The sequence below is a fragment of the Boleophthalmus pectinirostris genome, unplaced genomic scaffold, assembly GCF_026225935.1.
Source record: "Boleophthalmus pectinirostris isolate CB_2022bp ecotype Guang Dong unplaced genomic scaffold, ASM2622593v1 HiC_scaffold_16, whole genome shotgun sequence".
Classification (NCBI taxonomy): Eukaryota; Metazoa; Chordata; class Actinopteri; order Gobiiformes; family Gobiidae; genus Boleophthalmus; species Boleophthalmus pectinirostris.
In genome coordinates this window covers 23,733,150-23,757,176 of record NW_026571095.1, presented here as the reverse complement: position 1 = coordinate 23,757,176, position 24,027 = coordinate 23,733,150, and the positions used below count along the sequence as shown (strand labels likewise).

The following is a 24,027-nucleotide window of genomic DNA, read 5'->3' as shown; positions in this document are numbered from 1 at the left end:
ACAGGGAAGATGAGTTCTTGTTACATAAACTTCCTTAGTCATTCAGGTGCTAATAGGGAATTGATCATTTTATTCAGATGGTAAATATATTATATAGACATGGTTGAGTTTAAATCTTATTTAAAGAGCTCATAGTACACCATTTTCAGATCTATGGTATAATGTTTCTCATCACAAACAGACCTATGTTGTATTTAGTTTCATTCACACATGTTTAACACACAAACTCTGCATGTTTAGGTTAGATTGAGTTCATCTCTCAAACAAAAAACACAATTCCAGCTTGACAGGAAACTTCATACATCTTCACTAGAATCATTTTGGTGAGATCAGCCTTGCAATTGCCAACCTTTACTGACCTAAAAGGTAGCTCTTAACTTGAAAATGACATCACAAGGTGGAACAGGGCATTTTGAGCTTTGAAGATGTAGACAGACTAACAGTAAAATGTTAATAAAACATGTCTGAGCAAAACAAAACACAACTCCAAGTATGTTTTAGGAGGTAATGACATTATAACATGTCTTGAAGCTCACAAGAGTCAAGTCTGCATAATATAGGACCTTAAAATTAAATATTGTACCTTTCATCTTTAGTGGTTTAGTGTAGCTGTGGGTCCCAAAACACACAGCTAACACTGGAGCTTGTTGAGCTTCGAGTAGGCTGCAGGAAAAATAGCACATGGCAATTGACTTTATCTGTTAAGTCTAAATGAGTCATTGGAACCACTTTAACATCCTCCAGCTTTCCAAAATACTGTGCAATGGGCATTCAAATAGCAATCCCTCCGCAATGACTCGATAATAAGTTAAAATAATATAATTTAATTAGCGTCTGTCTGGTTGGCGAAGCTGTACAACCCTTCATTTATGTAAACCCTATAACTTAGCATGCTCATTATTAATGTAGTTAATGAAGTTGACTCGCCTTGGACCATAATGCATTACAATGACGCCATCTTTAATTATGACCTGTATTCATACAACTGCGGTGTAATGCCAGGGGATTCTTCTCCATGTCTCGAGCCAGGATCTTGGCATTTGATATTAAACCTTTGCCAAATCAATATGTAAATGACTGCACATGGAAGTAATCATTTGCTGTGATGCCCCCTAAAGGGAAATAAAAAAAAAAAATGCAGTAACTTATAAAGGAAAACATACAAAATCTTCAATTATTATGTTGCCATAGAAGTAGTTATTCCAATAGATGTAATACGCATAGTGTATAGTGCATGCTCATTATTATTCTAGTTTATTCATGAAGTAGACTAGCCTTGGACCATATGCATTTAAATGATGGCATGCCTTTAGTATTGTAATGTAGGCTATTTAAACCAGAATAATACAGCGATGGATTGGGGTGTCCTTCCGACAGTTTGAACAGTGGTTTTGTAAGGAACAGTGGTGATACAATTGTCTTGGTTTAAAGGTGTACTAACGTAAATTGTCTCCATAGAGTTGATTTAGCTTTACCTGGAAACCTGGAATATTTAAAGGGTCTGGATTTGCTCATAGTCTCTGATTGGCATTTATTTAATTACAGATGTTTATTGCTCAAAGTCAAAGCTGCACTTTAAAGGTCCAATATTACACTATTTTCTGATCTGTGTCATGTTTCCTCATCAAAAACATACTTGGAGTTTTTGTTTGTTTCAATCACACATGTTTAACACACAAATCCTGCATATTTAGACTGAGTTCTTCTATCAGACAGAAAACACTACACCTTATGATGTCATGTGGTGATATTGGCTCCACCCTTTCAGACCTCAGGGCAATTTTAGTACATTTGGAATTTTTTTTTAATTTTGCAATTAAAACTCCCCCTTTTACCCCCGAATGAAGTGTTATACATTCTTTTTTCAGTACAACCTGTTATTTCACAATCTGCATGCTGTAGTTGTGTCTTATGGCTGTAATACAAGCTATAGGAAATACAAATGAAGAAAAAATAAATAAATAAAATTCACACTCTTTCATACAAAACACACAGCAAACATGTATAAACAACTTTTTGGATGTAAAAATGCTTAATGCTTAATTTAAGGCCAAAGCTACAAAACTGCAAAATATCAAATCTGTAAGTAAACTAAAAATATCCTTTTTGCCCTCAGAACAAAGCAAAACAAAAGTGCAAATGCCCCATTACTTGGTAAAAGCTCGTGCCAGGTCCAGGGCACAGAGCCATATCACTTCCCTGCATTTGTATTTGTACATTTTGAAGCAAATAAACCTTTCAAGAATTAAAAATAGCAAAGGATGCGCAATTACACAGACCAAGATGTCTAATTTGCCATTTATTTTAGAAATGGTTTGAGAAACTGCACTTAGATGTTGGTCTGGAAAGGTTAAACTCCATACACCTTCACTAGAATCATTTGGATAATTTCAGCCCTGGAATTTCCAGTCTCTACTAAACTAAAAGTAAAAGGTAGCTGTTAACTTGAAAACTACAGCTTCATGACATCACAATGTGGACCAGAGCATTTTGAGCTTTGGAGATGAAACAAAACACAACTCCAGGTATGTTTTTGAAAAGGTAACAGCACTTTAACTTGACTTAAAGTTCACAAGATTCAATTTTGTGTAACATTGGCCCTTGAAGCTCCAGCAGAGTACAGTGTAGCTGTGAGCTCCAGTCCAAGTGCAGCCGTGACATCACCCAGGCTCCTTTAACCTGCTGTCTCCCGCGGTTCCCCCTGACGAGTCTATCTGAGGGGAGGAGCGCGGGGTTTTATCGGCTCCACACATCTCCACGATTGCCACCAGCCTTTCATGTTCTTTTCATTTGCGTTGGATGACAGCTCACGGTTGCGCTCCTGTCATTGGGCCCTTTGTTATGCCTTATTACCTCCTCCGTGTCATCCTGCTCCGGCGGAATGTGCAGCCGCTTACTGTTCCTACTCAGAAATTCAATCTAAACCTGCCAGCCTAACACAAAACGCATTTCCAGATCCATAGAGATGAGTTAGTGGTAATGTTAAATGTGCAGTCTGGTATTTTATCTTAAAGGTGCACTGTGTAACTTTATTCGTAAGGTTTCGATGAGGCCACTTGCTAGTCTCCATGGAGATGCTGTTGCTTTGCCTGGAATGTGTCATGTATATCTTAAAATCTTTCAATTACATGTATTTTATGATATAGTTATTTGATGCCATACTGTGAAACATTCTAGGCAAAGCAATAACATCTCCATAGAGACAAGCAGATGGCAGACCCTACACCAGAAAGGTTACATAGTGCATCTTTAAATGAATGTATAGTGCTTCATAGCTTGAGGGTGTGACTTATTATAAATGATATAATGTCATGAAATCAACTTTCACATGCAAAGTGAGCATATAGTCAGTGACTTAGCAACTTTTTCAAGACTGATAATATAATTTAAAGATGCATTATATAACTTCTGGTGGACAGTCCATCTATCACCCCTTGTCTCATGTTCTGATCAACATTCCCGGCAAAACATCTATGATCTAGAGCCCTTTTATGGTGTAATGAACCAAATGTACCAAACCCTTAAGACATGCGTGTAGGGCGAGTGATTTGTTAGCAGTATCATTCTGTCCTCAAACCTAAATCAAAACAAACAAGAGAACAATAGGGATAGGCAGGTCAGGTCCAGGGGTGTGAAAGCTCCATTATGACCCTGAATTATTATGTTAATGTCCCCACACTCAGTGCAGTTTAATAGGCCTAACTAACACAAACTGTAAATAGGTAGTTTAGTTTCAGAGTAGTTTCAGCAATGGTGGGCCCAAGTCTTTGTAGTGCAAGTCTCAAGTAAGTCTCAAGACTTTGACCTCAAGTCCGAGTCAAGTCAAATACAGGCAAAATCCAAGTCGAGCCAAGTCCAAGTCATCTGCTTTGATCTTCCAGCTATTTCAAGTCTTTAAACCAAAGTACTAAATTTAACTTAGATTTTTGCAATTTATATGAATTTTAAGATACATTGTACTAAAAAAATCATAGTATATTAATATGAGTAGTTATAGAGTATATAAGAGTTGTAGAAATTAATTTAGTTAATTTTTCCTTTTTAAATGTAAAAATAGTGACTCAAATCTGACTCGAGTCCAAATCACTACTTGCAAGTCCCCACCTCTGAGTTTCAGTGTAGTTTGCTCCTCCCTGCAGGCAGATATAAGGAAATATCCACCAGCATTTTGACGAGAACTGGAGAAGCAGCTTGGATGAGCTGTGAAATGTATTCAACCAAATAAACTCTTGTCCAGTTGACAAATTGAATTTCTCCTTTTGCCATGGATTCTACCTGGACGAGTGAGGGATTTTACACACATCAAACTTTCTATATTTGAGCATCAGAAATTATTTAAAACTAATTGCCATTTCAAAGGAAAAAAGTACTGAATACACTTACTATAGTGTATGCTCTGTCTGATCTTAACATCTGTGCATAGGGACTTTTTCATGCGGATTTCTTCAAAAACAGTGATGCATTAACACATGTTTAGAAGCCTCCAAGTGCACCCACACGGCATGAGTCAGCGCGGCCTCTTCGCTTTGCTCTTAACGTTTTTTATTAGATCAGACAGATGCTCTCACGTGACCTATAGCATCTTCTGCATAATACGTAACATTATATTTTAAAGGCATACGTTCCCCCCGTAGCGACAACAGTAGCGTTTGCAGCCTGGTAGAGAAGAATCCATTTCTATATTGCACGAGTTGACTTGATAATCTGTGTAATGCCCTTTGGTGCTGCTCTAAGCATTTGCTCAGAAGGGAACTTTGAAGTCGCGTTTTTCCCCATTTTGTGCTGAATTTCTAAAGTGGCACTAGACCCAATTCGACCTTGCTGGAATAAGAGAAAACGCTCCCCCCGTCTGCCTGCATGCGCTTAGACTCTCAAAGCCATTTTGTATGATTAACGTAATGAGAGTTTTTCCATAAAGCGAAAACTGTTTTATGATACTGTAATTTAGCATTCCTATCCTCTGTCTCGCGAAAAGAAAAGCTCCAAATGTCCCTTTAAAAATAGACAGAGAAAGCATTGTCGGAATGGCTTATGCAGAAGTGTGCTTATAAGACGAAGCAATTAAAAGTTCATTAGTTAGAGAAACAGCATTAGCTATAGCTGTACAACACTGCGGGGTGGTTTGTGTGGAGCAGATCCGGTAGTTAGGCTAGCAGGCATTAGCGCCCTCTCCGTGGCCCCAGACGAGAGCGGCGTGTGTGCATAAAGCCGCGGGGCCTAATTTGTTCTTTGGATCGAACCGTTGCCGTTATGTGTGAAACCATGCAGATTTGTATGTTTGGTGGTATGGAAATGTACCTGCAGATATGCAAGGGTGAGTTTGCATTCGAGTGTTTGCATGTCGGCCCGGTTGGAGCTGATTATATTGGGTGTGTGCGTGGGTGTTTGGGTGAGTTGTTGATTCTCACACTGCAGGTTCACAGTAACAACGTGTGATGTGTTTTATTTGTTTGTTTGTTTGTTTTTGTTTATTCCTGACTGTTCTGTTCAGGAGCGTTCAAGTACCATGTGTGTCTGTGTTTACTCTTAGCAAAGAGCCTGGCCAGTCATACCATTCACTTTCATAACAATCCTCGCACTATACCATAAAGTGTTTTGTGTGTTTTTACTTAATTTAGTTTCCAAATATTTTAACCATTTCGTTTGTCATTAATAGTATCCAGTTTACTACCCAGATTATGTTAGGTGCATAACATCTCCTTGTCTCCCTGGAGATGTTCTTGCTCTGCCTAGAACACACGTCAAACTCAGGCCCAGGGGCTAAATTTGGCCCACGATATATAATTATATTCGGCCTGCGAGGCTGTATCAAATATGTGTTAGAGCTTGCCCGCCGGCTACAGATAGGCTATAGAGACATTATTTATTTAAAATGTTGTTTATTATTTTTTATTATGCTTGATCTGGATTCAATGTTTAAACAAAACTATTATTAAACATTTATTTTAATAAGAAAATCTTTAACTTTACATGTCTCGAAAGAAGAGAAAACATGCAGATGATGTTGAAATTTTTCAATAAATATTTAGTTTGGCCCACGACTTAGTCCCAGCTTTTAACTGTGGCCCTCTGTTAATTTCAGTTTGACACCCCTGACCTAGAATATTCCACAGTATGGTTTTAACTTGTCTATCTCCATGGAGACAAACAGGAAAGGCCAGTGGGCCAAGTTACAAGTCATATCTTTAGAAAGGCCACTCTGGTCACAGTAAGCGTAGTGAATGAATGGATGTTTTTTACTTAATTTTTGATTAACTGAGTAAATTTAAGATCAGTAAATTAAATACTTTGCTGCGAAACATTTCTATAAAAACAACCCAATGAACCAATTAAGGCAAAAGCATAATCCTTTGGTATAGAAACAGAATGGCTGGCCAGGCTATTTTAAGTCTAAATTCTGAAAACATTAAAGTTGGAAAATATATTCTGCGCTGTTAGACCCATCTATCTAACAGCATATCCTGTATTTTAGAGGTTTAAGCAGTTTAGCGACTCTTGTAATCTCTTAAGTCTTACATGGAGAATTACATGAACACTGACACACTTGTTCAGTTTGATGGTTCACGGGTTTGAGAAACGCAGGAGTTTTTCTTCAACAGAAAAATCCCTGCTTCCGTCCTTGTTTGTGTGTGATCAAATCTTTTATTATTTTGGTTTTCACTTTTAGGTGCTTTGGACATGGGTGCTCACATTTGCTACTTCCACGTGTAACTGTTAAATCTGTATTGAATCTTGCAGGAGGCTGTTATCGGTGGACTGCAATCAGAAACGACGTACTCTGTGACAGTAGCAGCTTATACAACCAAGGGAGATGGGGCTCGGAGCAAAGCGAAAGTCATCACCACAACTGGAGCAGGTCAGTGCTGTCACATAGCACATACTATCGCTAAGTAGCACTTATTACAGTAGGTACACTTTATCTGGTGCACATGTGGGCACTAGACTGTTATCTCTATTAGCTGACACTGACATAGAGGCCCCCATTGAGTATGTCATGTGAATTTAGCCACTGTCAGTGAGGTAATACTGAGTCCAGTTTATTCTACAGCCAACAGTCTCAGCCAGTGAGTGAGAATGTAAAAGTAGGTCACATCACATGCATGGTCTTTGGCACTTGAGAAAATAATACAACTAAGTCTTAATTTTAATACGACCAAGTCTTAATTTTATTGTATTTATACATACAGTATTTAATTTTGTCTTTTGACTTTAATGGGTTTTAATAAAGTACCAGAACCCATTGTAAAGGTTGTCTTCAAAAAAAACTATCCATAGCAAATTTGCTAATAATAAGACATTATAACATATTACACATTGTTAAGTGTCTTGCTCTTGGACACAATGGCATCATGTATTACTCCAGCCTGGGATCAAACGCCAACTTTTGCAACACTGCTGCCAATACTTACTATTACGAGGACCGCTACTACTGCTGCTACTACTGTTACAACTATTGCTACCACTATTGCTACCAGTACTGCTGCCACTACTGCTACTACTGCTACTACTGCTACTACTGCTACTACTGCTACTACTGCTACTACTGCTACTACTACTACTGCTACTACTGCTACTACTGCTACTACTGCTACTACTGCTACTACTGCTACTACTGCTACTACTGCTACTACTACTACCACTGCTACCACTACTGCTACTACTACTGCTACTACTGCTACTACTGCTACTACTACCACTGCTACCACTACTACTACTACTGCTACTACTGCTACTACTGCTACTACTACCACTGCTACCACTACTACTACTACTGCTGCTGCTACTACTGCTACTACTACTACTACTGCTGCTACTACTACTGCTATTACTGCTACTCCTGCTACTACTAGAGATGTAACAATAACCCAAATATCGTGATATTGTATCATCAAAAGTCTCTCAATAATATCTTGGACCATCACAATATATTGATTTACAAGTTTCTTTATAATTCGATGTATTGTTATGATGCACTAACAGTCTAAAAACAGACAGAACTACATAGGCCATGATCCTTTGCTCTGTTTTAGTCCAATTTACCTGATAAAACAGCTATTATTGTTCACATTTAAATCTTAATTATTTGGGTCATGACAGAAAAGTGGCATATTCACAATTTCACATTAAATATTGTACAGTGAGATGCATATCCTGAAAATATCTTATCGAGCGATTTGGTGATCGTTACATCCCTAACTACTACTACTACGACTATTTCTACTACTACAGTCAAAGAACTATCTCAGACATCTGTTTAACTGTAATTCCAGTGCCTGGCAAACCCACCATGATGATCAGCACCACAATGGGGAACACAGCCCTGATCCAGTGGCAGCCTCCTAAAGAGATGGTGGGCGATCTGATGGGATACCAGCTGCAGTACAAACGCACGGACGACGAAACTTTCACTTCCCGAGAGCTGAGAGCCAAGGACGACCACTTCACCGTCACCGGGCTTCACAAGGGCGCCAACTACATTTTCCGACTGAGCGCTCGTAATCGCGCCGGGATCGGAGAAGCCTATACTAAAGAAATAAGCACTCCTGAAGATGTACCCTCCGGCTTCCCCATCAACCTCCAAGTGACAGGCCTGACCCAGTCCAGTACGCAGTTGACATGGGAGCCCCCATTGCTGGCTGAGAGGAATGGGAAAATCATCTACTACATGGTGGTGTACAGAGATATTAACAGCCAGCAAAATAGCACTAATAAAACCTCGGAGAATTACATGACCATTCAAGGCTTAAGTCCGGATACCACCTACGACATCAGAGTGCAGGCCTACACCAGTAAAGGAGCAGGCCCACTGAGTCCCAGCATCCAGAGCAGGACCATGTCTAACGGTAGGTCTCTGTTTGACTTTCATACGTAGTGTCAAACATGCAGTTATGACCAAAATCAGATTTGGGTAGAGTAGCCAAAAATTGCGCTCAAGTAGGTTTAACATTTCTTCAAAATATTCTACTCACGTAGAATCACAAAGCCGTGGTTCAAGAAATTATTCAAATAAGATTAAAAATGGAAAACTACTACTCAAACTTGTATCTGTCTCGACATAATATCTGAGTTATAATTTGAAGTGAAAATAATTTGAAGGACAAACAATTAAATAATGCACAAAATCTAGTATTTTCAAAGGATAAACACAAAAATTGGAAAGAAAATTATTTCTGAAGGAGCAATGCAATAAACACAAATGTTCAAATCATTTCATATTGGCAACATAAAACTTTTGTGAGTTGTTGACTTGAAGAGTAAAAGTTTGCTGCAAGAAAAGTTCTCTGAAAAGTACAATTTGTTTAAAAAGTTACTCAAGGAAATGTAACTGAGTAAATGTAACTACACGTGCCCAAAATGTAACCATAGCCTACAGAAATACTGAAAATAAAAAATATCCCAGTGCCACATTAAGACAGCAAAACAGTCTTTGCAACTTAATTCCTTTCAAATTGAAAATGTATTGCCAAAATCCCCCTGATGTGATTTGTTAGTATGCACAGAACACACTGTATTTATTGCGCTGTCTAAATACCTTACTTAATATAAGTATTAAGGGGCTATACCCGACTTTCTGAAAGTTGAGAAAAGAGCTAATAAACTAATTTCTGTGAATAATGAGGATGCCAAGAATGCATTAGGAAAGTGAGGAAGTGGAGTGGGGAAGTGAGGAAGTTTAGATAACTGAAAAGTATTTAAAATGAACAAAATTTTCCACATTTTAAGAACAGCTTCAGCAACTTTATAATGGGACTAAACACCTAAACTCCACCAAAACTCCACCAAAACCACCACAGACACAGTTTAGTATTGAAAAAAAGTGGATTTAGTGTTTAGTTCTACTTTAAAGGCTATGACAATACAACACAACAAAAACTGATATATACTATGATTACAGACAAAATCTCCCATTCGTAACAATACTAAAATAACTACATTATAATCTTATTGTATTCTCTTAGATAGAGAATAATGAATGCAGAAAGTCGACTGCTGTAGAAAAATGCTTGGAGTATTATCTCACCTCCGTAACATGTACCTACATAATGTAAACCTTTTATCTTACTAACATGCCCTGTGCCTTGTATGTACAAGTACAGCCCAGTCTCTAACTCCGCTCTCACTGCAGCTCTGTGCCACTCAGTACTGTAGAACCATGTGTTTATTGATTTATAGACTTCTAATCCCATCTCACGCTACAGTCACGTCTCTCTCCCTGCCATTACATACAAAACCCACTCAGCAAGCACCTTCTCATGCCTTTTATACCCTTATAAACCTGATTATTTATTTATAACACTACCCATTTTAATCCCACGTGGCGGCACTCCTACGTTTCCTGGTAATCGTGACCATCTCTGCCTGTTGCAAACGTCTTGTTAAGATTATAGAAATGATATACTGTATAATAAATAGAGCAAGCTTAGGGAGCTATTTTTGAATGCTTTTAAAATGAAGCATGAAGACGGGTTTTTGATGTTAGGTGCCACTAGTGAATACTCCTGTTGTTTCCAAAGGGGTTATGCCGTGTACAGTACAGTAGTGTGAAATGGGAATTTAGCACAGTGGGATAACACGCTGGGCTGTGCAAAAATGTCTTAGTGAAGATGTTAATCAAAGAACTGTGTCTCTCTGTCTCAGATTTTCCCACCCTAAACTTCGGCGTCAAAGCTGTCATGAAGACATCTGTTCTGCTCACCTGGGATTTGCCTCCAAACTACAAGTCTCAAGTGCCTTTTAAGGTAAGTGCAGCGTTCAAAGCAGACAAGACTCCATTGAATCATTAAAAAGATATAATTTCAACTTTTAAAGACACTTTTTTAGTGTAACCAGTACAACTGTATTATAAGGAGAAGTGACACAATTTAAACCTGCATTACATAAATTCAGATTGACGGTCTGCTCACCGTTGCTTACTGTTATTGCTGTTCATGGTATGTTTCACAGTATGGCATTAAAATCCACAACAAGCTACCAGAGAAAGTTCAAATGTTTGAAATGGCACTCCGCTCACAGCCAGAATGGATGTTTTTCCAAGATATTTTTAGCAATAAAATTGAATCAATGCAAGATGGAGAAGTTCAGGGCTATACTGTGGAACACTTCAGGCTAAGCAGTAATGTTTCCATGGAGACTAGAAAATAACAAACTCTTCACTATTAAAGTTACGCTACATAACATTTAATTGAATCAGTGTTTCCAAATATCACACATTATAAGGCATTTGTGTAATTGTCTATGCTGTGAAAATCTAGTTTGCATACAGTATTTTTAGTCAAAGTTTTTTTTCCGCACATAATGATGCATGAAGAATGTTCTTACACCTTTTAAGGCGTTTAGTGTCACATGTTATGACTGTTACCTCTGGAGTCAAAACTACTTGATGATGTTTATGTGCACTGCGCTCATTTATTTATGAGCTGTTAGACTTGTATAACAGTTTCATTACAGCAATTCCCACACTATCATTTCACAGATAAAGTCATTTACACTGCAGGAGTGACACATGTAAACATACAGATTGCTTGCCATACTTTTCATTTGTTTCAGACACATAATGTAGCTGTATTTTTCACATATTTGCAGTGCATATTATGAAGATATTTTTTCTATATTTGTATCTCTGAACAAATTAAATAACTCTTTTAAACATAAAGTGTTGTTGAAATTACTGATATTGAAAAAGTGCACAGTATCTTGTCTAAACTGTGCTCCAAACCACATACTTTTCCTGACAGAGGCTTGGCTGTAGATATCTCAATTAAAAAGACCCAAGCTGATCATTGACAATTAGAAATAGATGAATCTCAATTAGAGCCTTGGCCGATTTCCATGCAACCCTAGTGCCTTGTCTTAACAGTTTGCACAAGACTATACCTACACAAAGTCTGTGTGTGTCTTTCTCTAACACAAACTCATCATTTATTTTGCACTCGCCAGATTTTGTACAACCAGCAGAGTGTGGAAGTGGAAGGCAACCTCAAGAGAAAGCTGATCACCTCCCTGCAGCCTGACACGGACTACTCATTTGTGCTGACCAGTCGAGGCAACATCGCCGGCGGCCTCCAGCAGCAGGTGTCCATCCGCACAGCTCCGGACCTGATCAAGACCCAGCCCATAAACAAACAGCAAGCAGAGGGCGGCAAGATGACCATAATACTGCCCAAAGTCCAGACCAACGCTCGGATAAGGTCAGTAATAAACCCCGTGGGGCCAGTTCACTCTCAGCTTCACTTGTAGTCCAGGCACGACCCCCCCCCGATAAGTGATGTTCGCTGTCAGCCACTCGACGCCATTATTTTACATTAGCATCCGGGCTAATAGCTTTGTTTGTGCTTTGGAACTTGGCTGCGGTAATAGCCAAGAACTCCATCAGTGAACAAGTGCGATCTGTGCAAATTTGTGAGCGGGAAGTTGAAGCACATAAAAATCCACAAGATGTCAACACATGCAGTATGGCACAAGGACAAAGGAGCTTGCCGCCGCCGCCACGCGCTGTCTGGTGTTTTGCATACGTCTGCAATTGTGAAAAAAGCAGCCAACCTTGAGATAATCCTTGAGTCATGTTCAATTTGTATTGGCCCATTTAAAGGACAGTGCAGTTGTATTTCGTTCTGCATTAGAAAACATTTATGCTGAAACTTTGGTACAAGTCTTTAACAAGAAACGTCGACAAGAAACAAGAACCACGCAAGCATAAAGATGAGCCTCTACTTTTGAAATATTTACACAGTGTGATATGTGATCTTATTTATTCACTACATTACAAACCAACATAAAAGGACACATATTTTTAACACTTAAAAAATGCTACAGAAGTCACCTTCTGGAAATAGCACATCACCTGTATGATCCCATGGAAATATCTCTCCATGAAAATAACCGTGCTAACTGTGGAATATTATAGCCAAAGGAAAAACATTTTCATGGAAACAAGCAGGAGACGAGCAGGTCCTTCAGGTCAAATAAGAGTCAGGTTTGTGGAGATGCAAGCCTACTCACAGTAAGGAAATCCACTTTTATTTTAGTCCATTTTATGTTGGTGTAATACTTTGGCTAAAAAAGTTACACACTTTCATTTTTCTCCAACAACTAGGTCAGGAATCGGAATACACTAGATGGTTCACAAAACCCCTGGAAGTCACAAACCAGCGAAGAGCCATATATTCTGTGTTGGCAACAATTCCCAAAATCGAGGATTTAAAGCTGGAACAAAGAGAATGTTTGGTGAATTTTAAGGGATAAAACATTATTCTTCTTACAGGATTTGGCAAAAGATTAATATACCAGTTAGCTCCTTTAGCGGCGCATTACATACGTCACGACCAAATAGCAGCGAATGGTTAAATGAAAAAAGTACCCCACTACCGTCGAACGAACAAATTCTAACACTGTGAGGTCAGACGGTTTCTACAAAGTAAACCCGACTTATGAATCAGGCTAACTCACTGTAGCCTTAAGTATTAATTTTATCCAGGCTATTTTATTATATACAATAGTAATATTAATATAATTTAGTCCTATAGCTCTTTAAAAAAGTGAATAAAGTTTAACCCCACTGGCTAAAACATGTTACTATTACTTATTCCTCTTTTTGTTCTTTAATATACTGCCAAAAATCTTTTTAAAAATTGGCACTCTTTCTATTCAATTTCCCCTTCTTCTGTCTACACCACTTAAATAGTTTGTGATAGTGGTCCAACTTCAACAGCTGACACACCTCATCGGATCAATGAGAGACTATTTAGAAACTTAGGGCTGAACTTTTAGCCTCATGCTAACTTAAACGACTCCATGACCTCACGCCTGATGATAATTGTGACTTTTAGCATCAGCTCCAGCGGCATTATCTTGGCTTCGAAGATTGTTGGAGCAGAAACGGCCCTGACCCTTTTCTTTCCAGAGTCCCCCCTCCTCCCCTTTTGGTAGACCCACACACATAAAATACAGAGGAGGAGGAGGAGATGAGAAGCTGATTGGTGAAAAGATTACAGGGCTGTCGGGCCTGGCTGAGCTCCAAGACTGGGATTGACAGGCAGAGAAGGTGCAGGTGATTGGGGTTGGGGCGGCGAGGGGCGGGTGTATGTGGTGTGGGCGAAACCAGGGGAATCTTGTTATACATGTCTTCTGCCGCATTGAAAGCTGACTGACTGTTGAATCACAGAGTCAAGGCCTGCAGAGAGAGATGGAGGGAGAGCGGAAGAGAAAAAAAAAATAGATAGGGGGGTAGAGAAGGAGGGAGAGAGTTTTTACTGTCAGGAGAAAGTGATTTTACAAGAGCTTGATGCTGAGCTTTGGAAAAAAAAAACTGACATGGGTGAACACAATGGAGCACCCACAACTTCCGGCTGTCCATGTACAAGTTTTAAAATGCGTTGCCGTTAGTTACATGATGTTACTGGAGGTTGCACTATTGAAAGTCAAGATGTCAAATCTGTGGGTTATGTTAAGTTGTTAGCAGTATAGTTATCACTGGAACCTTTACAGAAATAAATAAGTGTTTTGTTAACCTTAATGTTAACATGTCAGACTTCTCCCCAGCTAGGGCATGAAATTGCATTCTACACTTTCACCACCGGATGTCACTAAAATCTCCAAATTTCCTTTGTTTCAAGTATCATGAGAGCAGCAGATTGGGTCAAAAAATGTTGTTTTGGAGGTATGCAGAATCTGAACATGAAGTTTATTGCTTAATTAAAAATAAAATGAAAAAGCCACAAAAAGACAGAGTTGATATTTTTGCACATTTTTGTTAAATTCATTCACTTTTTGTCATACTTGAATCTCAACCATGATTTTAGCACATTTCTGATAAACTGCCATAATATCACAACATTATAATCAGAATAAAATAAGCAAATGAATCTATGTTAAAATGTTTTTCCTCATCAAAAACATACCTGGAGTTGCTTTGTTTCATTCACACATGTTTAACACATAAATCCTGCAGATGTAATTTCTTTTGTCAAACTGAAAACACTCTGTTCCACCTTGTGATGTCATGTGGTAACACAGGAAGTGCTCCACTGTGTTTTTAAACTTCATACACTTTCACTAGAATCATTTGGATGATTTCAGTTCTGGAATTGCAAATCTCTACTGAACTAATAAAGTGAACATGACACTGTTGACTTCAAACACTGACATTGACACATCACAAGGTTGAACCGAGAATTATGAGCTTTGGAAACATAGACAGACTTTTGTTCAAACATGTGTGAATGAAACAAAACACAACTCCAAGTAAGTGAACAACATTCTAACATGGCTTAAACCCAGTGGTGTTGTGGGGATTTTTTAAGTGGGGGTACGCGATTTGCGTTGTCATTGATGTGATGAATCCCGCCCACCTAACCCACCTCCATCCACCTTCAACCCAAAAGCAATACTTGACATACTGAAATACACACAGGTGACATATATATATTGTTTGTTTATTAACAAAAAAACAATAAACACATTCAGTAAATGTAAAGGGCCAGCCCAGTAAAAATCAATAATATTTGATGTTGCCATTCATAATCACCTACAAAACATAAATCATAGGCTACAACACATGAACCAGGACTAAACCAGGACTAAACCAGGACTAAACCAGGACTAAATCAGGACGAAACAAGGACGAAACAAGGACGAAACCAGGACTAATCTTGGACTTGAGGGCCAGAGAGAGAACCCCGAGCCCGCAGAGGAGGGTGCCTGTAAAGCGTAATCGGGCAATGGACCTCGTGGGGCATGGACCTCTGCGCTGATCCTTTCTCCTGCGGTCACCCAATACTTGGTCTTGGTTCAGTTCTGATTTAGTCCTGGTTCAGTCCTGGTCCCTTCATGTCTCAGGTCACAGTTCTGTAGATATCATGAATTTATGCAGGTTTTTTCACCATTGCTAATAGCTCTGGTTTGACATTTAAGTTGTAACTATTTTATATTTGTTATTTTTTTTTATATCTCACATCATGAGAAGTGGGTGGACAGCGTTCCCTTGCGTACCATGCCCACTACACCCTGGCTTAAACCACATGAGACAGTTTTGTGTAATATAGTCCCTTTAAAAGTTGATTGTAACTGTCCTCATAATACCTCTCTCTCTCGTGTTCTTGGTTGGTCTTTGAAATGATACGCAGTGAAGGCACGCAGGACATCGGAGTTTAGCAACACAGTGGTTTCTATTAACCTGAGGATTCCCATGGGGTTCACTATTAGCCCAAGGCCCGTCTCAATGGGGCACTATTTGTTCCAGTCCACACGGCAGATGTTCTTAGTGATTAGCCATTAATTGGAGAACGCAGTGCCAATCTGCCCGCATTCGACCTTTGCTTAGCTCTCAAATTTAGCATTCATCCCGGCGTGAGGCTACACAGCGAAAAAATCGTTGTCTCTAATAAATGTTTTGCCTGTTTTGCTAATGCTACATTTTGATCTCAGCGTGCTCGCCTGACTTTATTCTTCTTGGCAGGTGGTACTACATCGTGGTGGTTCCCGTGTCCCAGTCCACACGGCGGTGGAAGAGTCCAGACGAAATGGACCTGGATGAGGTGAGTGCCAGCTGGCGTCTGATTGGCTAATGCGCCGAGGGGTCAGAGGTTACCGATAGCATCTCCCATTCCAACTGGGAAGGAAGTGGAGGCGTGTAGCGGCTAATTAGCTCTTCCATCGCGGGCCCAGGGAGGGGTCAGGGGTAGACAGGTTTAAACAATGACTCAGCCCAAACAGGTGGAGAGGAGAGAAGGGATTGGACACCAGCTCAAGGCCCATCTGCGCTCATACACAGTACTGAGAGGGATATTTTTAGGAGAGGGAGAGTCTGCCCATGATACAAACTGTGCCAATTAGGATGTACTTTTTTGTTGTTCAAGTGTTTCCCATCCCGTGAGTCTAATCTCGTCTCCAAGGGCCTGTATTATGCAATTTTCAGATATTTGTTATAATCTTTTCCTCCTTAAATATATACCAGGGGTTGTGTTTTGTTTCATTTGCACATTTTTTACTCGGAGACCCTGTAAATTTAGTCTGTGTTCTCCTTTCAAACTGTAAACCAGGGATCTCCAACCTCTCCATCCCCTTCCAAATAGCTCGCCATGGGATATCTGAATTATACGTATTGTGCTGAATAACTCAAATTTAACTGCTAAAATGCCTATTTTCTTTGTAAGTGTATAATTTTGATTCCTAATTTTGTGCGCTGATAACTATTTTACGGAAGCCGAGAGGGGGAACAACAAACGCAAATGCCGCAACAAATACAAATGCGACAACACACCAAAAAAAAAGCCACAACACACCAAAAAAAAGCCACAACTCACCAAAAAAAAAACACAACGGAAATGACCGGGGGACTCTATTTTAATGAAAACGCCGCAACAAATACAAACGCCACAACACAAATGCAAATGCCGCAACACATTAAAAAGCCACAATGGAAATGACCGCGGGACTCTTTTTTTCCGACGGACCGATCAAGCGGCAAGTGAAGAAGAAGAACTACAACGTGAAACGAATAATGATAAAACAATAAATTACTTTTACTTACGTTTCCAACTTCTCCGTTCCTTTACTTTTCACATTGTACTTCTTCTTCTTTACTTGCCTCTTGATTGGTGTCGGAAAATAGAGTCCCATGGTCACTTCCGTTGTGGCTTTTTAATGTGTTGCGGCATTCAGTAGAATCATCGGAGTTATTTCAATCCTACTATTGCCAATCTCTACTGATCTAAAGGTAAAAGGCTGTAGCTGTTAACTGGAAAATTACCCCTAAATGACACAACAACAAATGAAACAAAGTGGAACAGAGCATTTTGAACTTTGGAGATGTAGACAGACTTTAAATGCAGGGTTACTCAAACATCTGCGAATGAAACAAAACACAACTCCAGGTATGTTTATGAGAAGGTAATTGCATTAAAATCAACTAAATGCTCACAAGAGTCAATTTTGCATCATGTGGACTCTTGAAATTCCATAGAGGACATTAAATTAAATGATAAATCTTTGCACAACTATGGTGACCAAGCTATTTCCTAATTTTGACCATATTTTACATAATTAATAGAAAAACTGCATGTTTTTAATTAAATGTTTTTTTTTTCTTTTTTTTTTTTTTTTTTTTTTAGATTTAACCAAACTTTTAATTAATTGTTGTTTACTTTTTGCTCACCTGTGTACCAGCTTGACCCAGTCATTTCATTTTCTCCCTTTTATTTGAATGAATTAGCCTCAAGGACCTTGTAAATATTCAGTAGCGTAAGAATTGGACGAAAAACTTCAAATTTTATGATTATTCTACCATGACATTTCTAATCCCAAATAAGTGCAAAACTGTTTAACCCTGACCTCCCTAGTTACAATGTTTACTGATAGAAGTAGTGCAGTTAGACTATTAAACTTCTCAGTTGGCGTTCTTAAAGGATAAAGTGTGAAAGTCTGTATTTTCACATTTGTTTTAAAACACTTTGTAGCTATTTTTCATTGCTTACAGAGACTAACAAAAAATAGCTGTGTCAAAATATTGTAATTGCAAATTTGCCGATAACCCTAATGAAGTGTCTCCTGTGATCCTCCCTCGGGACTTGCTCCACTATCTTAAAAATGTAACATTTTCTTTTAAATAAAGTTTAACATTCAAATGACAATCAAGATTTATGAGCCAATTATTCCTCTTCTCAATGACCGTCCTTATCTCCACCTGGGACATGGCTCTAAACGACAAGCTTAACGTCATTTTTTAGTATTACTTTTTAACTGTTGATTGTCACTGTAGAAACAAATACAGATTTTTAGATCCGTTCAAGCTGAGGTGGTGCAAAAATAATACCCCCCAAGTGCCAAGGTCAAATTCTTTATAGTACAGTATAGTATAGTGCAGATATGTCAGACTCAGGCCTGGGTGCCAAATTTGGCCCACGATATAATTATATTTGGCCCGCGAGAGCATATCAAATATGTATTAGAGCTGGCCGCCGGCTACAGATAGGTTATAAAGACATTATTTATTTAAAATTGTGTTATTATTTTTTATTATGCTTGTTCTGGATTGAAGCAATACAATTATTAAACATTTATTTTAATAAGAAAAGGTTTAACATTGCATATCTCAAAAGAGAAGAAAACATGCAGATGTTGTTGAAATTTTTCAGTAAATATTTAGTTTGGCCCACGACTTAGTCCCAGATTTTAATTTTGGTCCTCTATAAAATTGAGTTTGACTTCCCTGGTATAGTAGTCAGGCTGGTCCCACCTAGTGCCTCTGCTCAATTTAATTTCTCTCCAGCGACTAGGTCGGGAATCGGAATAAATTAAATGGTTCGCAAGAACCCTTCAAGTGCGAGTCCAGGCACCAGCCAATCAGTGAAGAGCCATACATTCTGTTTTGGCAACGATTCACGAGATCAAGGATTTAAAGCAGGAACAAAGAGAATGTTTCGTGAATTTTATCAAAGGGAAAGATGTTATTGCCCTTCTTCCTAAGGGATTAATATACCAGTTAGCCCCGTTTGCGGTTCATTACATACGTCACAACCAAATTGCAGAGATTGGTTAAATAAAAAAAGTACCCACCTACCATCGCGCGAATAAATTCTAGTGCTACAAGGTCAATCATTTTTCATGAAGTGAAACCGGCTGATGAATCAGGCTACTGGTAAAGTGCATTTCAATACAAAAGTACGTTCAGTTGTATTTCTGGTCACAAAAGCCAATAAGCAGTAAAATTAGTGGTAACCCTTTTTTATATTGATCAGTAGTACAGTAGTTTTACTTTTAAAGAGGGAGTATTAAGAAAAATCTTTTTGTGTATGTTATAATGTTATCAAAAAAGTGAATCATCTCATCACAAAGCATGCCTAAAGACATTTTAGATGTCATCCATGCATGTTTCAGTAGTTTTCTCCATATTTCTCCATAAATATACAAAAACATGACAAAACTGTACACTACAACTTGACAAACCCCCGATTGTGTTGATTGCACTCTGAAGGGGGGTGATTTAGCACTGATAGCAAGGGGAAGGGAGACTCAGACGTGAATATAGCATTTTCAAAACAATTAAAGCTAACATGGTGATCTAAATATGTTATGTGTTAGCAGTTACCCCATAGAAGTACAATACCCCCTCTTTAACCAAATCCCTCTTCCCAGTAACTCCCCGCACCTCCACCTGGGACATGAGCTCTTAATGACAAGCCCAAATATTACCAACATAATTTTGAGACGCTCATTTTTAACTCCTCAGCCGCTCGAACAGATCTGTATTGTTGACTGTCTCTGTAGAAATATGCTCAGAAACACAGGAGTCCCCAAGTCATTAAACAGTGAGCGAAACCATTGTCCCCTCCTCCCCCCGACATAATCATTTAATAAAGCTACATCGGGAGACAGCCGTGGCACCAAAAACAAAACGCCGGTGGTTCCTGGGCTGGCGCAGTGCTGTGTAATGTGTCCGGGTCCGCTCATTTATTAAACAGCTTGGCAGTCCTGCTGAGATGCGTAGACTGCCGGAGAGGGAGCTACTAATTGCTCGCTCGGATACTGCGGTTTCATTGTTTGCTGATGTTGTGTCACTGGGCAAAAGAGCATTAAGTTTGGGAGAAATCATCAACACTTATTCGGATAATCACCCCAGGCGTTTGAGAAAGTTTGGAGAATGTATTTATTTGGTTTATTATATATTTATTCGGAATTTACAGTGAGGAGTAGCTCAGCAAAACTAATTAACGGTTAGTGAGCGCATGCTATTTCTGATTTGGGATTGGATGTGTGAGCTATCTCCAAAATGTTAAATATATGTAACCCTCAGGCCACAGCTGTTTTTTTTTTTTTTGTTGTTTTTTTTTTTTTTTACCAGAGTTTGTTTGCAGTTCACATTTTGTACTGTATAAGGATACTTAGCTGTGCATGTAATCTTGGCTGAATTGCTTTCATTGCTTAATTAAAATGTTGTTTGCTGATTCTTTTCATGTACATGTACCTACACATATATTTACTGTAAAGAGGTGCCCACACTCTTTTGTCTGTATACAAGCATCGTGCTAGTCAGTTCAAAAATGCTAAAATAACCTTGCATCCAACTGGAACTATCCTTAGAAAGCGTCTTATGGATTGTCTTTATCTCATGTAATGTTGTAGTGAAAATGTCTTTCCTTGCAAGAGTTGCAGAAGTGCAGATCTACTCCTACACATCATCTACAGAACACAGTACGCTACACAAAATGTAATGTGACTTTGAAAAAATAGTTCCACATTGAGGAGCAGAGGTGAGGTCTGCATTTACCAGCATTTACTATTCAAAAATAATAATAAATAATAATACATCAGACTTTTATAGCGCTTTTTGGACACTCAAAGATGCTTTACAAACAAACAAATAAGAAGCAGCCAATAATGTCATAAGTCTCATTCTAGGTGTCATTGCGGTGACAGTTTTTAGTGTAAAATTAGTCATTTCAGTACTCACATACACCCGAATTCATTGTTTCCGAAAGACTAGGTTGCAACCCTTAAATAGGTTGCAAGAGATTTTTTTGGTTCGCCTTGTCATGATCTGCATGTAGGTCTGCAAAATACATATACATACATCTCTGCATACTCCTCCCTGCTCCTCACTTCTTTATTTTGTGATTCACAAATAATCTCTAACTTTTTTTAAAATATGGGTCCCCAGAAAAAAAGTTTTGGAAACACTGCCCTAATTGGTCTGATAAGTTATGAAAAAATACTGATTCTTAGGCAAAAATATGAAATGAAATATGAAAAAAATATCTCTTCATAATAGTACATTTTAATACAAAATACTTATTATAGTATTACTTAGTGTCATATCCCTTGTATTTCTTACTATTTCTAATTGGCTAGTGACTTTTGAAGTAGACTACTCACAATAGCTAAAGAGTAATGTTGGTGTTAGTCCTAATTCCTTATTTTATTTATTTATTTAGTTTATTTATGAGACAGGGGCCGTGCACAATACACATTTACCTTAACGGGAGCGATGTATTGTGTCAGGTTGTAGTACTAGAGCTAATTTCCACCTGTAGTCCTGGTGCATGTTTTTTACGATTTTTTGCAGTGTAGATTTTGTTTTAATAAGGGGCTAAAAACACTTTACAAACACCTGGATGCACGGTTGGAGTTTAAAGTGTGGATACCTGTTAGACCAATCACACTGTTCCTTATATGTCCAGACCCCGCCCCTCCTCCACCCTCACTCTCTTCTTTAGTCCCACAGGTGCGGCCCAGTTTAGCAGCTCTATTTAAAATGTGTTTATGGGCGGAGTTTATGTGTTTAAATCCACTTTAGTAGCAAATAATTTCATGTTTGTATCTTGTGTTTACAGTTGGTGCGCTCCAGTGAGACCCCAGTGCTCAGACGCCGCAGACACCTGGACACATCCAAACCGTACATTGCGGCTAAACTGGCCTCCTTGCCCCCGGTTTTCACTCTGGGCGATGAGCAAAAGTACAACGGCTTCTATAACCGGCCACTCACCAGCCAGCAGGATTATCTCTGCTTTGTCCTGGCGGCTCTGAGGGACGACCACCAGGACCAGGCCGATAAATATGTAAGACATACGCTCACTGTTATTGATTTGCAACAAGTCAGGCAGGTGTCATGCAGTGTACTGTATACCAGGGCTGCAGCATATGAGAGCTAGGCATGTCATTATAAATACTACATCGACTTCAGTTATAATGGATGGAACTATATTTTTGGAGTGCTCAATTTTTATCATGTGTACTTTTTCTTTGCACACCGAGAATCTTTCTTTAAAGGTGCATTGTGCATCTTTTGGGGTGTCTGTCGTTTATTTTTTTCATGGAGATATTATTTTTATATTTATATATAATATGTTATTGCTTTGTCTGGAATGTTTCACAGTATGGTATTAAAATATTTCTATCTTCATGGAGACAAACCAAACTAAGTTACAGGTCAGATCTGTGAAGAGGCAACTCCGCTCACAGTCAAAATGCCTGTGTGTAAATTCCCTCAGTCGTCTAGGTAGAATCCATGGCAAAACAAGAAATTCAATTTGTCAGCTGGATAAAAGTTTATTTTGGTCGAATACGTTTCGCAGCTCATCCAAGCTGAACTGTTTTTTTTGGTTCAGAACTGAAGAAGTAGCTTGGATGAGGTATGAAACATATTCTGCCAAAATAAACTTTTGTCCAGTTGACAAATTGAATTTCTCCTTAGCTCTTTGAGCTATAAAACCATCTGTAATTTAATAAATATAAGGTAGATCTGTTTAATGTCATACTGTGGAACATTGTAGGCAAAGCAGTAATCTATCCATAGAAACAAGCAGGTAACTGACCCCCAACCAAAACCTTACATAGTGCATGTTTAATAGTATGGTAAGATTTGATTTACTGATGGTCACATAAGTAACTTCTAAGACTCGATATATTGTGTGTAGTGTTTCAATTTGTGTTTTTATTGCTGTGTACTTTGAAAACTAGATTACTTGTATTGATACTTTGCAGCAGATATCATCAACATTCCCAAACTAGAGGCACTGCTCTGTCTGAGGCTCAGTTACTCAAGTTAGACTTTATTTGAGCTTTGTTTTAACACAATCTAACTACAAAGAACTGACTTAAATTGAATTACAACAGATCAGATTATGTATGCTGTTAAAAAAGTCCCTGTCAAATAACATTAGTCAGTCTTGCATTAGCCATCTGTTTTTCAATTAGTCCCTCACCTTTTTATTGAAACCATGAATCCATTTCATATTTTTTCTTGACTTTTCAGACCATCTAAATACTTATCAGGCTGTTTGCATTGTGTCACCATGGTAACTGCTAATAATTTGTCCATAAACATACATGTACCCCCTCCAGTCCCGCAGCATTATTTAACTGCAAAGCATCAGTTGTTATAGTTTGTGTGTTTATTTTCAAAGCTGCACTCAATTTGTTTTCACATTACATTATACATAACACAACACAACATAATACAATATTATTTTCTGTCCCCTCACATTTAAGGTTTTTTGAAGTGTTTTTTTTTTATTTGATTGAAGGCATTTAACA

The 24,027-nt window shown here is 38.5% G+C and overlaps 1 protein-coding gene across 2 annotated transcripts in view; it reads left to right on the top strand.

Moving 5' to 3' along the window:
* LOC110164091 (protein tyrosine phosphatase receptor type F) overlaps positions 1-24,027 on the top strand; it is a 288,692-nt gene that overhangs the window by 189,015 nt on the left and 75,650 nt on the right. For both annotated transcript variants that reach the window (XM_020929120.2, XM_020929118.2), the window contains 6 exons: positions 6,739-6,856; positions 8,271-8,843; positions 10,639-10,739; positions 11,938-12,188; positions 16,454-16,532; positions 22,326-22,550. In XM_020929120.2, coding sequence (XP_020784779.1) covers positions 6,739-6,856; positions 8,271-8,843; positions 10,639-10,739; positions 11,938-12,188; positions 16,454-16,532; positions 22,326-22,550 — 1,347 coding nt within the window. The remainder of the gene's footprint in view (positions 1-6,738; positions 6,857-8,270; positions 8,844-10,638; positions 10,740-11,937; positions 12,189-16,453; positions 16,533-22,325; positions 22,551-24,027) is intronic.